The 13,785-nt window shown below is 44.3% G+C and overlaps 1 protein-coding gene across 1 annotated transcript; it reads right to left on the bottom strand.

The window, feature by feature from the left end:
* Positions 1-930: 930 nt before the first annotated feature.
* Positions 931-12,616, bottom strand: PPP1R27 (protein phosphatase 1 regulatory subunit 27). Its single transcript, XM_040435541.1, has 3 exons — positions 12,239-12,616; positions 7,677-7,827; positions 931-4,253 (listed from the first exon to the last, which is right to left on the bottom strand). Exons 1-3 carry the CDS (start codon positions 12,597-12,599, stop codon positions 4,130-4,132), a joined length of 636 nt encoding a protein of 211 aa, XP_040291475.1. The 5' UTR covers positions 12,600-12,616; the 3' UTR covers positions 931-4,129.
* Between the last annotated feature and the right edge of the window lie 1,169 nt (positions 12,617-13,785).

The raw sequence follows: 13,785 nt of genomic DNA, 5'->3' as shown, positions 1-13,785 counted from the left end.
GTGATAATTTACATAAGAAGTATATTCTATTAAAGAACACTTGTCAGCGGGATCAACTCTTTTACACCAGGCATGCTGCCTGATAGGGTTGATTCTGCTGATTAAACCGATACCTGTCTTGTAAAAATTGGTTGTGTTGTTCCCCAGAGAAAAAAAAAAGATTGTTCTTCTTTATGCAAATTTGGACTCCAGTGCACAGAGGGCGGTGCCTACCACCCAGCGCACCTCAGCTTTTCAGTGCTGGTCCCACCGCTTGGTGCACTGAAGCCCTCACTTACATGAAGAATTAACATCTCTTTTCTCAAGAACGCTGCAACTGATTTTCACAAGACAGGTATCTTTTTAAACAGCAGAATCAACCCTGTCATCCAGTATGCCTGGTTTATAAGTGTTGATCCTACTGACAGGTGCTCTTTAAGTGAGAACGTTAGCATTTAGATTGATTTACCGAGGAAGAGCATTCCAGAGTACAAGGGCAGTATAGGGGGAAGTCCTGGAGACTTGGGTGGAAGGTTTTGATATGGGAAGATGGTAGTGATAGGTCTGTAGCAGAACAGTGGCCACGGATGTGGTGGTATACAGAGGTGGGTGATGTAGGAGGGTGCAGCATTAGAGATGTCCTTGTGGGTGCTGCTGACAATATAACAATAAAAAACTAAATATTCATATACTTTTCAATCCTGTCCCCACCGCACGCTCTTAGGCACAGGCCACCAGTCCTGTATGCCGACATCACTCCCATCCTCACACCACAGTCACTGACGGGTCACACTCGACAGGCATCATATTTATCAAGGACAATGTCACCTACTGTCACCATCCTATTTTTAATCAATTCTTATTTTTCCTACACATATAGAGGTAAAGCAGCCTGATAACTCAGGAAACATGGGTTCTCACAATGCAGTCCATTCTGAATTCAGCAGGGTGCACACATAAGCAGGTTTATTCAAAGAAAAATGAAATATTTGTAACGAAACAGAATAACTTTTTTCCAGCTTTTGGGTTTTTCATTACTTACAAAGTCTGGCTACAAAATAGCATGTTAGAGCAATGCACTTTCCAAAAAAGCACACAGACATAAACTGTAGTAGTAAGTGACCCTCACCCACCGACTGATGAGCTAGTTCCACTTCACATTGACATTGAGCTCTATCTTCTCCTCCAGAGCACCTTATAGTAGTGTTCTACCAAATCGTGGACCGTTCCTTGCCTACTTTGTGGCAGGTTCTGAATCTAAACTTCCTGTAGCATGGGTGTGGTGGAACGCCTAGGGTAAGAGAATTCCAGCCTCGCAATGCGGTGGAAAAGAAGAGGCAAGCATGCAGAATATGTCCTCAGAGGAGCAGCTGTCATATACTAGGTGCCATAACGCGTTAGCTTAAAGGGAATCTGTCACTAGCGACATCCCTATCCAGCTGTTTGCATAGACACATAGCTGTGGTTCAACGGTTTAAAACGCTGTTTTTCTTGTGTTGATCTGCAGCTCCGTTCCCGAGCTATGATACTTTTTCTCAATTTACAGATTAGGCCTGTGGTGCAACGAGGGTGTCACCTTTGCTCTTGTTGAACCCAAACTCCACTCCTTTCTGTGGCCAGACCCTTCCTCCCTGTCAATCAAAACAGCAAGAAAGGGGCTGGCCACAGAAAGGGGAGGCGCTTGGATGCCACAAGAGCAAAGGTGGTGCCCACATTGCACCAACACCTAATTTGCATATTAAGAAAAAGTATCATAACTCGGGAATGGAGCTTCAGATAAACAAAAGGAAAGCAGTGTTTTAATCAGGTGAACCAACACATAGCTGTCTATGGAAAAAGTTGGATAGGGAGGCCGCTGGTGACAGATTCCTTTTGGAGAAACAGCAATATAAGTTGCTTTGTAATATAATGTTATCAGGAGATCAGGTCTGATGTCTTCATTTCTAAAGCACTATCCCAGCTGCCCGCGTGACCCTCCCATCTGGTACACCAGAGGTACTCCAGCTGCCTCCATTGAATAACACGGCACAGTGCCGTACTGTCTGTAGATGAGATGTTTCTGTAAGTCAGCCTTCCTTGCATTTACATGACGTCCCTTACATTAAACATACGGTCATCTTCCCTCTTCTCCACCAGACACACAGAGGTCACACACTGTGTGACTTTTGTCTCCACTGCTCCCTAGCTTTTCCCCCTCCCTACCTCTGTCTCTGGAGGGATTGTGTTTCACATACTGGGCAACAGATGATGCTGATTCAATGTGCAACAGAATGACAGAGCAGATTGTAATATAGGGGCATGCAGGCAGCTGTAAATAGGGGCAACCTCAGTGAGGAGGGAAGGAATCAGAATCATGAGAACTGCACTCCTTGACATTGGTAATCCTGCCCACAGCAAACCATAGTGGCATCATAACAAAAGTGCAGAACAGGTAAAAATTATGAACATTGAAAGTAACCATTTCTGAGCTACGGTGGCATCACCTAGTAATGATTCAGGGACATATAGGTACTTTTCAGTTTTTTTTACAAGCTCTCAAAACCACTTTAAGTATTAACCCTTAAACCACTGTAGACCACAAAAGATTATTAGGAATACTGCTATTAACTCTATGATAAGCTATGATAAGCATTTTATGTAGTATATGTAGAAAGTTGGCATAGTGAGTACAAATTGGGTCATTTTGTCACTTTCGCTACCTGCAACAACTTATAAAAACCTGCATTTGTCCTTCAGTTGAGTCATTTACCATCAGTGTGAATCCAGAGACATTTTCAGCATATGCGTGCTTGATTTGGCCAAGCATACACAAGTTTTCAGTGACGAGAGGAGAAAGTCGCTGCAAGACACCTCTGGCGGCTACTTACCTCCTGCCAGAAGAAAAGGCTGTGGTGTTAAAATTCAACTTGAAAAAACCTTCTTTCCCCTAACATCATCTGTCGTGCAGTTGGGAGGTCCCCATATGCATTACATATGTAATAATCTAATGTATATGGGGGGCCTTGGGCTAGTTTCACCCTAGCGCTAAAATCTTCCAGCAGCTAGTTGGAGTTCATTGCCGGAAAGGGCCGGAGCACTGCTAGGCCCCATTGACTATAAGGGGACTTGGTGGGGTTCCAGACTGTTTCCGTCAGTATCTGGCTGTGCCAGATACGATAAACTCCAGCAGGATGTTCCTCTGCCAGAACAGCGTGCCGTAAGATTTTAGCGCTCGTGTGAAACTAGCCTCATTCTGGCGTTTCAGCTGCCGTGACCCCTACAGTTCTTGAGAATGAGGAGGTTTTGTACCACAGTGGCTGTTAATGTTTGGTCACGTTCCATTATAGGAGTGAGAGCAATGAGAATGGTTATTGGGACCTCTGCAGTATCAGGACAGTGGGGTGTCCACCGATACCTCTTTTTGACCTATAAAAATGTAGAGGGAATATGGAAAGGTTTACATCTGGTATTTGGTATCGGACAGTTCGTCCAGTAACATCGCAAGGCCGGATATTTGATCAGGATTGGGACAATTTTGTCCATAGAAGGTTGTCCCAACTGTAATGATTGCTTTGACCCACACATGACCGGATCTCTGGCTCTGAATCACTTGGATCCCCACCATAGACGTTAAGGTAATCTCTCTGGTTGCTCCATCCCAGATGGACTGTTAGCGTTACCTTCCTGTCTGTGGCCAGCTTAAGTTTCCCAAGGCTTCTCTGCAGATATTCTACACATGGCCGACCCTGTTCTTTTAACATGAAGTCCCAGATTATTTAAACACAAGGTTATATATAAATGTATGTACATTCCAAGACACAATGCACAAACATCCCTGTACACAAGGAGGAGCGATGTCATCTGTCTCGTTTTCTAGCACCTTCAGAAAGAGCCTCCTTCATACCAGTGAAGAGTCCACAGATGGTCACCATGCCTCCAGAGGGAATCCAAACAAGTTTTCTATTTGGCAGTAAGGATTAGCGTTGATCTGTCACCGTCCTGTCCTTCCAGTATTTGTGTGACTGGAGCTGGACAGGAAACTCCTCAGGCATGAGACAATTTGAGAAGGTGAGAGCTCAGTTAGAAATCTCTGGAGTCTGCGTTCTCTCACCTCAACGAATCAAAAAAGGTTAAAAATGGCCACTCTGCTAGCCTACAGTTCAGACGTCCATCATTTGCCCTCATTTGTCGAGAAGATTTGCACGAGCTCCTCACAGTCAGAGTCTATCAGTTCACATGGTTTCTCTCCCTCGCTGTTCACAACGTCTTTCTCTGCTCCAAGAGACAGTAGATACCTGGGTGGAGACAGAAGGATTGTGGTGGAGTCATATACATTACACAGTTAGCACCCTTATGGTTGGCGGTAAGACATTACAGTAAGCGGTTAGTATCCTCGATTTCAGCAAGAATATTACAAATCTAATGTGGATGTAATATTTCTTGAGTGAAACTGCTTGCCAAGACTGCTGCCAAGTTGCTTGCCCTCTACTGCCATCCCAATGCCAGTCTTACTGAGCTAATCAGCTGGCTCATGTCTGAACGTCTAGTCACCGCTTACATTAATAGTCTGGTAATAGAGTTTCAGACACATCTCTACAATCTGAAATTACTCAGCTCATGGCAGATTTGCCACTGAACAGAGGGAAAATCATGAGAATTGAGTCTGTAGAGGGTTTAAAGGGGTTGTTCTTTTGGGGACCTTTCTGCCAAAGCCCCCCTCCCATTTCACCAGACCTGCAGAATGAAGCATACTTACCTTCTACCCATTGCTTGGTTCTGGCTCCTTAGGTCCCCCACTACCGCTGCCTCACTCACTCACTGTCAACTTCGACATTGGGTCACGTTTGACTTTGACATTGGGTCATGTGGCCATGACTGGTCACAGCAATGACATGCCTCTGTGGCCAATCATTGTTTGCAGCTCTCACGTAACCCCAGTTAAACCAAATATTGACATGCGGAGACTGCAGCAAGGCATTGGCAGAGGAAAAAAGTAACTGGAACTAAGCAGCGGGGAGAATGTAAGTATAGTTTCCTCCGCAGGTCTGGCGTTGGTGGTGTAGAGATCTCGCCCCTGAAGGTGAACAACACTTTAAATCATGATATTCTCTGCCCATCACTCCAACATTAACCATATATTTGTATAAATAATTACGTGGCGACATCACCAACACATAATTTTCTCCCTCCACCCAGGAGTACCAGTCAGCCACAGTACAACTTCTTATATGCAGCACTCAACAGCTTTTTCTCCCAGTTATTCTTCAGTAACTCTTCCTCCCTGTCTCTAAAAAGATCCTGTTTCACATGCTTGGCAGCAGATAATGTAGAGTCAGTGAGCAACACAGAAAATTACAATAGAGGATCATGCAGGTATGTTGAAATAGTGACAGTGTTTGTGAGATGGGAGAGGAATCATGAGAACTGTAGTTCTTCACATTGGTAATCCCACCCACTGCAGTATTCAGTGGCTATTTCCTCCTTGTCTCTGAAAAGATCCTGTTTCACATGCTTGGCAGCAGATGATGTGGAGTCAGTGAGCAATAGAAAAACAGAGCAGATTATAATAGAGGGCTATACAGGTTGCTAGCGACAAAGTTTGTGAGATGGGAGAGGAATCATGAGAACTGCAGTTCTTCACATTGGTAAGCCCATCCACAGCAACCCTGGCTGCATCACTGCTGGTGAACATTCACTGCTGCTAGAACCACACTGGCTTGGTTTAGTTATATTATTCTGTAGACAGAGTTTCAGTATTCTGAATATATATATATATATATAGTAAAAATATGGCAGCACCAACCAAAAAACAGGTGGGTGCTAGCTCAAAGGGAAAAAGCTTACCCAAATGTATAATGAAAAAATAGAGCAGCACTCCAAAGTAGCAGTAAAAAATGTTATCTTTTTTCACCCATAGGTGACGCGACGTTTCGGCTCCAACCTGAAGCCTTTCTCAAGCCAGGCTTAAGGTTGGAGCCGAAACGTCGCGTCACTTATGGGTGAATAAAGGTACAATTTTTTACTGCTACTTTGGAGTGCTGCTCTATTTTTTCATCATATATATATATATATATATATATATATATATATAGAAGAAGGAGAAAATCCAGCGGGAGCACCAGCCAAGGTGTGGCTTGAGGAAGGCTCTTGTGAGCCGAAACGTCGCAAGTTTGGGTGAATAAATTGTTTATTTCACTATTATTTTGGAGTGCAGTCCGACTTCTTCCGTCTCTATATATATATATATATATATATATATAACTTGAAAAAGATAGGACTGCACTCCATATATATATATATTAAAACAAGCTGGTTATACTAGGGCTTGAGAATAATAAGCAATAGTATCTACAGTGTCCACTAGATGGCGCTATATACTATGTGTACTCTGCTTAAACATATGATTTACTTGGAGAAGGAACAGGAGATGGGTGGGGGAAATACCATCAGGCATTTTAAGAAGTGGAAAGGTATGTACAGCCTATTCTTGAAACTACGACCGACCTTAAGCAGAAGACTATCATGTGATGCCAAGTTTGAGAGGACAGAACTATCACAACACATGATCTTTCCTCCTGAAGCATATGAAGGTGTCATTCCTGCATTTTGTAGATAAGGGAATACATAGGTGGTTTGGGTACGTTGAATTTCAACACGTCTAATCCTTTGTTCTCACAGAAGATAAGCCACCTTCAGATGTGTCTGGCAGTGGCTTATTCCCCAAGTACACATGCATGATTGGCCGAGTGTGCATGTGTATGGCGGTATCAGGAGAAACAAATGTTAGCCGCATGCTCATTTTAAGGACAGTTATCTAAGGTCTATGGCCACCTTTACGGCTAGGGCTGTCCCTCTGTCCCCCATCTATGGTGTCCTATTTCCTAAAGATTTTATTGTCAGGGCGCTCTCAACAGCATTATACAATGACATTATATACATGACACACAGTATATACGTGTAGGAAACGGATGTAGCGGTTACCGGGCCTGGTCTGAGAGAGCTATCTTGACTAGCCACAGGAGTGAGGGTTGCACAGGAGGAGGGGGTTGTTGCGTGTAGGGGAGGCCTGTTCAAAAATTTGCGGTGGGGTCCAGTCCTTTCTAGTTATACTACTGCTGCCCAGCAACTACAACTACAGGAGAAATGTGGCGTGGCCTAGCCAAATGAATGGGCCACCATGTTATACCTGCTCATACTGAGTCCTCCAGAGGACATCTATATGCCAAGAGAGAAAGAACCTACACCCTGTAAAGGATGATAAAAAATCAGGGATAATTGGTGTTGAATGCCCTCCGGTTCCTAAAGGATATGTCAACAGCCCCATGTCCACCTGTTCTATTACAATCGGGGTGGACGGACCCTACAGGGAATTTTCCTGGTGGGCCGATGCCCAAAAGTCCTCCTTGACACAGGCCAGGTACATACTACTGGGGTAACTATAGGGGTCATTATTAGAGGAAGTTCAGGCAGTGTACTGAAGATAGGGCTGGCCTGCTGTTGTGGCCCACATCTCACCTCCTAAGCCCCCTGCTCCATATCTATATTAAAGACAACTGGAGGAGGACATAACATGGCAGCAATTGAAGGCCACCACAGAGGGACAGCTTCTGGGGAGGTATTTTGATCTTCACGGCAGAATACAGGACGCCGTTTGTTTGACATGTACATGTGAGGAAGAGAATATGATGTCATTCTGGAGTCACGTGATGTCACCTTACCTGGCAATGTGCGGATGTGCATCACTACATGCCATGTGCAAGGGGGTCCAGCCGTTTTCATCCCTCTGTTCTATGTCCGCTCCATATTTCACTAGCAGCTTCACGCACTCTAGATTCCCCGAGAGGACCGCTTCATGAATAGCGCCCATGCCTGAGGGTTGAAAACAAGCGTCAGCTGCAAAGTTTCATCCCTTTTAGTTCCTTTAGTTATAGTATCTATAATATTACATTATATTCATTAGGATATTCTCATATTTAACATTACCTGACAAGTCTAAGTACGTAAAACGTGACCACTCTGATATAAAGACAGCAGATGCCATAAAAAAAGACAAGTGGGGTTTCCATTTCTGGTTCAGGTGGTCACACATCTGCAAGGATCTGTACATTATTAGGCCTCATGCACACGACTATATGTATTTTGCGGTCTGCAAATCGCGGATCAGCATAACATGGATACTGTTCATGTTGCATCCGTGTTTTTTGCAGACCCATTGGGGCACATTTACTAAGACCGGCTTTTCGCGCTTCCACCTTGCGCTGCCCTACAATTCATCTCATTTATAACAAGGCGTGCGTCTCATCCTAAATTAGGTGCATCTATGGCAGTCCTTGCAGCTGGTGAAAAAACTACTCTGGCAGGCTAGTTTTTCGCCAGCATTTACGCCTTTTTCCAGGCGTAGATGTTAGTAAATCTGATGGGGCTGGTGTCCCGGCCCCCGACACATCTCCACTCCACCCCTCTCCCACCCAACTGGTGAACACATGGTAAAACCCGACATGCAACTAAATATTGTCGCATGGCTGTTTAAAAAAGGACTTGCGACTATTTCTCGACTAAAATAGTCGCAAGTCCCTTAATAAATGTGCCCCATTGACTTCTGTGTGCTTCCGCATCCATGCGTCCGCTCCGCAAAAGATAGGACATGTCCTATACTTCGCCGCAACGTGCAGACCACATACCCATTGGAGTTAATGCGGCATGCACACGGCTAGTATCCGTGTTTTTTTTTAATCCGTGGTTTGTTGACTGCAAAACAGTTACGGTTGTGTGATCGCGCCCTTATTCATTTCTATGGATCTGCATCCGCGTGGCCATTCTTTAAATTTTAGAACGTGTCCTATTTTTGTTTGGCGGACAAGAATGAGCTTTTCTATTACAAAATTGCGGCATGCACATGGACAGTATCCGTAGTTTGCAGACCGTGAAACGGTCGTGTGCATGAGGCCTTACGCTGTCTAAATATTAGATAGGATTAGTGAATGTGGGCCGACATCTTCACATAAGGGGGCGACCTAGATATGTGATTTCTGTGACGGCCCCAGTTTTCGGAGAGCGCGGTTGCAGAAACCCACCTGCTTGCCACCATTCAGCAAAATGCAAGTGATTTTCAGAAATCTCTGCAGACAGCACGAGGACAATGGTGATGCAATTTTAAAGGGATTGTCTAACTTAAAGAACGCCCCAAGTTGTGATATTGTAAAAGAACATAAAGTCCGCCTCTTTGAGCGCCTCTCGCCCGGGGGGTGAAATGGATCAGTACAATGCGGGAGATTTATCAAAACTTGTCTAAAGGAAAACTGGCTTAGTTGCCCACAGCAACCAATCAGAATCCACCTTTTATCTTCTAAAGGAGCGCTGCAAAATGAAAGGTGAAATCTGATTGGTTGCTATGGGAAACTAAGCCAGTTTTCCTTTACACCAGTTTTAATAAATCTCCCCATTGTTATTTTTATTATTTTATCACCACTGCTGCCTTGGGGGAAGGGGGATTTTTTAGTAAGTCAGACAACCCATTTAAAGGGAACCTGTCATGTCTGATCTGCAGGCAGCATGTTATAGAGCAGGAGGAGCTGAGCAGATTGATATATAGTTTTGTGGGAAAATATTCAGTAAAACTTGTATTTCCTTCATTTAAATCACTGCTCATTCTTGGCTGTGAAGTCCAGGAGGCGGTCCTATCAGTGATTGACAGCTATCTCTGTATACACAGTCATAGATGGAAGGCTGTCAATCACTGATAGGACCGCCTCCTGGACTTCACAGCCCAGAATGAGCAGGAATTTAAATGGATAAACTACAAGTTTTACTGAATCTTTTTCCATAAATCTATATATCAATCTGCTCAGCTCCTCCTGCTCTTTAACCTGCTGCCTGAAGCTCAGAAACTATGTGCAATGTTACAGTTTCCCTTTAAGGTCAGATCAGCCTACAATCAGAGACATTGTACATATCTAAATTTTAGAGTTGTGATTCAAAGCCTATGCCGTGTGCAGCCATCTAACATTGAGGACCTTATCCGTCACCATTGATGATGCCATTGTGATCTGTGTCCTATGTGTCCATGTGTATAGAGAGAGCTCCTTCAGGATGACTGTATCATAGGTGGTATAACAGATCAATGCCTCCACACCACCGTCCTAATGATGGGGGTTTAATAAGAACCTCTGCACATGCTTGCAAGAAAAAATCAAGACAAATTCAGATTGTAGCTCCATGTTTGTGCGCACTAAGGGCGCCTTCGCACAAAGCAGATTTTGTGGCAGAAAATTCAGTTCCATTCATTTGAATGGGGCAGTAAGCTCAGGGATTTCCGTAATCCCCATTAAGGTGAATGAAACCGATTTTCACAGAATTTTCTGCCGCAAAATCTGCCGCGTGTGAAGGCACTCTAATACTCTCACATTGTCTCCTTAAGAAACTGAACATTTACTCTTCAGCAGCAGAATTCAAAATGCCCACATCCCGCCTCTTCCCAATTATTTCCCAGGCGATAATTTGCAGCAATTAGTCTATAACCTGAAGCGGGTTGCCAATATCAAACTTCATCAATATCAACTACTTCACGGAAGGTGAATGCAATCGTTCTGCTCTGACCCTGGATTATTTAGTGGATTGCTGCTCCTTATATCATTTTTAACAGAATGATGCAAACAGAATGACACCTTAAAGGGTCCCCACAAACACACCTAAATTTTTGATATCTTGCCTATCTCGAAGCTGAGAGGATTGGCCGCTCGGGAACCCAGTTGTGCAACACTCCTCTTCTGAAAATCCTGCATAGACTGACGTCTGGTCCTTTACCAGGTTTCAGGTCTAGGTTATGGACGAAATGGCCCTTTTGCAACCCAACATGGGAGAAGTGCTGTGAACGGGGCCAAAACTTTTCGTCTTTCTGGCGCTTGCACAGATTAAGTGGATTTAGGCGTATTTCCATGCATCAGGGAGATGAACAGTTCCGACTATGTCCTAAGCAGCAGAAGTAACGTGCCCATCCCTAGCCCAGACTGGAAACCTGGTAAAGGACGTGGCGTTAGCAGATACAGCAAAAAATTTAGTCTGCACACCAAAACCGATGGTGCCCGCTGAGGACTTGGCAGTCGTAGTACAAGTACAAGATAAAATCAAGCTTCACTCTTGTACATTGTCTCACAAATATCAGTCCTTTATTGGCAATGTAATTCATTTCCAAGCTTGATCCAGATAACGAGGTTTACATAACGTAGAAACCAGACACCATACAGAACGAATGGACGTTTCGGTTCTTTTAGGGATCTTTAGGTAGATGCAGCAGGAAAATGTGGCGCCTCTCTGGATAGCTATACAAGAGTGAAGTCCTGTTAATTTTCATCTTGTTTAGACCTCTTTCACACGACCGTATGGCTTTTTCAGTGTTTTGTGTTTAGTTTTTTTTTAACAGATCCGTTGTCCTGTTTTTTTGGTTTTCGTTGTGTTTCTGTTTCTGTTCCGTTTTTCCGTATGGCATATACAGTATACAGTAATTACATAGAAAAAATTGGGCTGGAAACGGAATGCATACGGAACACATTCCGTTTTTTTTTGCGGAACCATTGAAATGAATGGTTCCGTATACGGACCGTGTATGGAACGGAAAAAACGACCACAAAAAAACAAAAAATGGTCGTGTGAAAGAGGCCTTAGAAGATGCAGGACTTACAGAAGAGGAGCGTCACGAGCAGCCAATCAATCTACTCAACTTTGAGAAGGTACGTAAATTAGAAACTCTATTCTGCAGGTGAGATTGTGAGTAATTAAGGTGGGTTTACTAGGTCCTGGGGAAAGCCCTTTTATGCACCACAGTTATATGGTAGATGCCGGAGGCTATATTGATGAGTACCAACATTCTGGGGGTATAAGGTCTCAATAGTAAACAGTACTAAATAACACACTAAAAATGGAGTCTACAACTGCAGAATGGATCATTCTGCTCATATTACTAGAAGGAGACTTTATCTTCTGTACCCAGATTGTTGGAAATCTGAATTAGACCACTGGACTTTCAATAAATTTCAGTGTAAAGTTAGCTCGTAGGCGTTCAAGTCAAAAACAGCAAATAAACAACTGTCACATATGTCACCGATGTCATTGGTGAAGAAGCCCTAGCCAATATACCCAAGACTGGACAAGTCCCAGGTGACGGGTAGCCATGGTGCATAACATCTCTGGCTATTATTACTCACGGGTACATCGTTTCCTTACTTGCTCAAAAAAGTGAAATGTAGTATATTTCTCTGACCGTGATGAGCTGTAGCCCCCTCACCTGTTAAGTAGATTGTATCCAACGTCACCTTGCGAGCTCGTATAAACCTCCCGACTTGCTCCAGGTCACCCTGTCGGATATGATCCAGAAAAAGCACGTCGTTTGGAAAACGCACCGTCCGCGCCGACCTCAGGCTGCGTGAAGTCCTATGGGAAGGGTAGTACCTCATCTTCTTGAGGATGCCGTGATCGGGGGTCGCGGAAGGTGAACTTAGCGCCAGCGCTGTCAATGAAGTTATTTCCACTTCAGCAGAATCAGGTTGATTTCCTTTCCCACAAAAATCGGGGAGAATTCCCAAGCCACTTTTGGGGATGGTAAGTGTGCACGCCAGATCCAAAGGCTGATTACCAATTCCACGCATAGAGCAGCGGCACACAAAACCCCCCTTTTTATAGCTCTGCCTTCCCATCTATTTAAGGGACTCTCATCTCATCGCACTGTAAGGCAAACGACCAACGCAGACGCCCACTGCAGTTCAAGAGAGGCTCATCTTACCAGGTCAACTGATCGTGAGAGCAGCTGCTACTCAGAGCTTCGCTGGGTCACAAGCAAGATACAAAAAATTGGCTGCAAGTTTAGGGTGGGGAGAGTGCTACCACGGTAATCAGTGACAGTACGGGCAGACTTGATCAGACAGTTATCTGTCCACCCACGAGGTAAGGAACTTAGAAGGTGGCTCACTAAACAGGGGTCAGTAAAGCTAGGTCAATCTGTCTAGCCAGGGCCGGCCGGAACGATGCACATAACAACGAAGTGCAAAGCGAAGGTTTAATGCCGAAGCAAAATGGCTCCCCTCGTGCCAAAAAATAAATCTCCCCGCTGACAAATGGTGCACGGTTTAAATTGCAAGACAGATTAAGAAAAGAATTAGAAGCCTTTAATGCGTATGACTTGAAAGGACGGCATTACAAAACGAGGCACAAGCCGTTTCGAGAGCAAGTCAACCCGCTGTTGGAGGTATTTTAACTCGGTGAACTCGGCAATGGGACTAAAGTGACAAGTGGACAACGTATCTGGGAAGTTGTAGAAGAAACTCATAGACTGGTATTTACATTTAAAGCTCTCAGCTACTTTTATTTTTTTACAGTTTCAGTACTGACGAGAGTCTTTACCCTTTTGCTGGTTTCGTTTCAGTACCAGGTTGTCCTTCTGCTGGAGAGATGACTAATCTGTACCAGGCTGGTTGCTAATGATGTAATGCTGAACTACATCATGGAAAAGGTTGCTACAACTCTTCCCTAGCAACCAATCTATCTTATACGAGCTCCTTATGACGTATAGGCTCTAAATGTGATATGAACACAGCCTAAAACTGTGCTGACGGCAGAGAAAGTTAAGTGCAGCTTGGCCGCCTTGGAGCTGTAACATTTTAAGGCCACAGTACTTTCACACTTTGGCTTTCCGTTTGTGAGATCCGTTCAGGGCTCTCACCAGCGGTCCAAAACGGATCAGTTTTGCCCTAATGCATTCTGAATGGATAAGGATCCGCTCAGAATGCATCAGTTTGCCTCCGTTCAGTCACCATTCCGCTCTGGAGGCGGACACCG

Source organism: Bufo bufo, chromosome 6 (assembly GCF_905171765.1).
Source record: "Bufo bufo chromosome 6, aBufBuf1.1, whole genome shotgun sequence".
NCBI classification, from domain to species: domain Eukaryota; kingdom Metazoa; phylum Chordata; class Amphibia; order Anura; family Bufonidae; genus Bufo; species Bufo bufo.
The sequence above is the reverse complement of the archived record's forward strand: the minus strand, read 5'-3'. Positions and strand labels throughout refer to the sequence as shown.

Coding starts and splice junctions, on each gene's coding strand:
- PPP1R27 (XM_040435541.1), bottom strand. CDS start 12,599: ATGCGTGGAATTGGTAATCAGCCTTTGGATCTGGCGTGCACACTTACC. Junction 7,828..12,238: donor GGATACAATCTACTTAACAG/GTGAGGGGGCTA, acceptor TTCAACCCTCAG/GCATGGGCGCTATTCATGAA. Junction 4,254..7,676: donor GCACATCCGCACATTGCCAG/GTAAGGTGACAT, acceptor GTCTCCACCCAG/GTATCTACTGTCTCTTGGAG.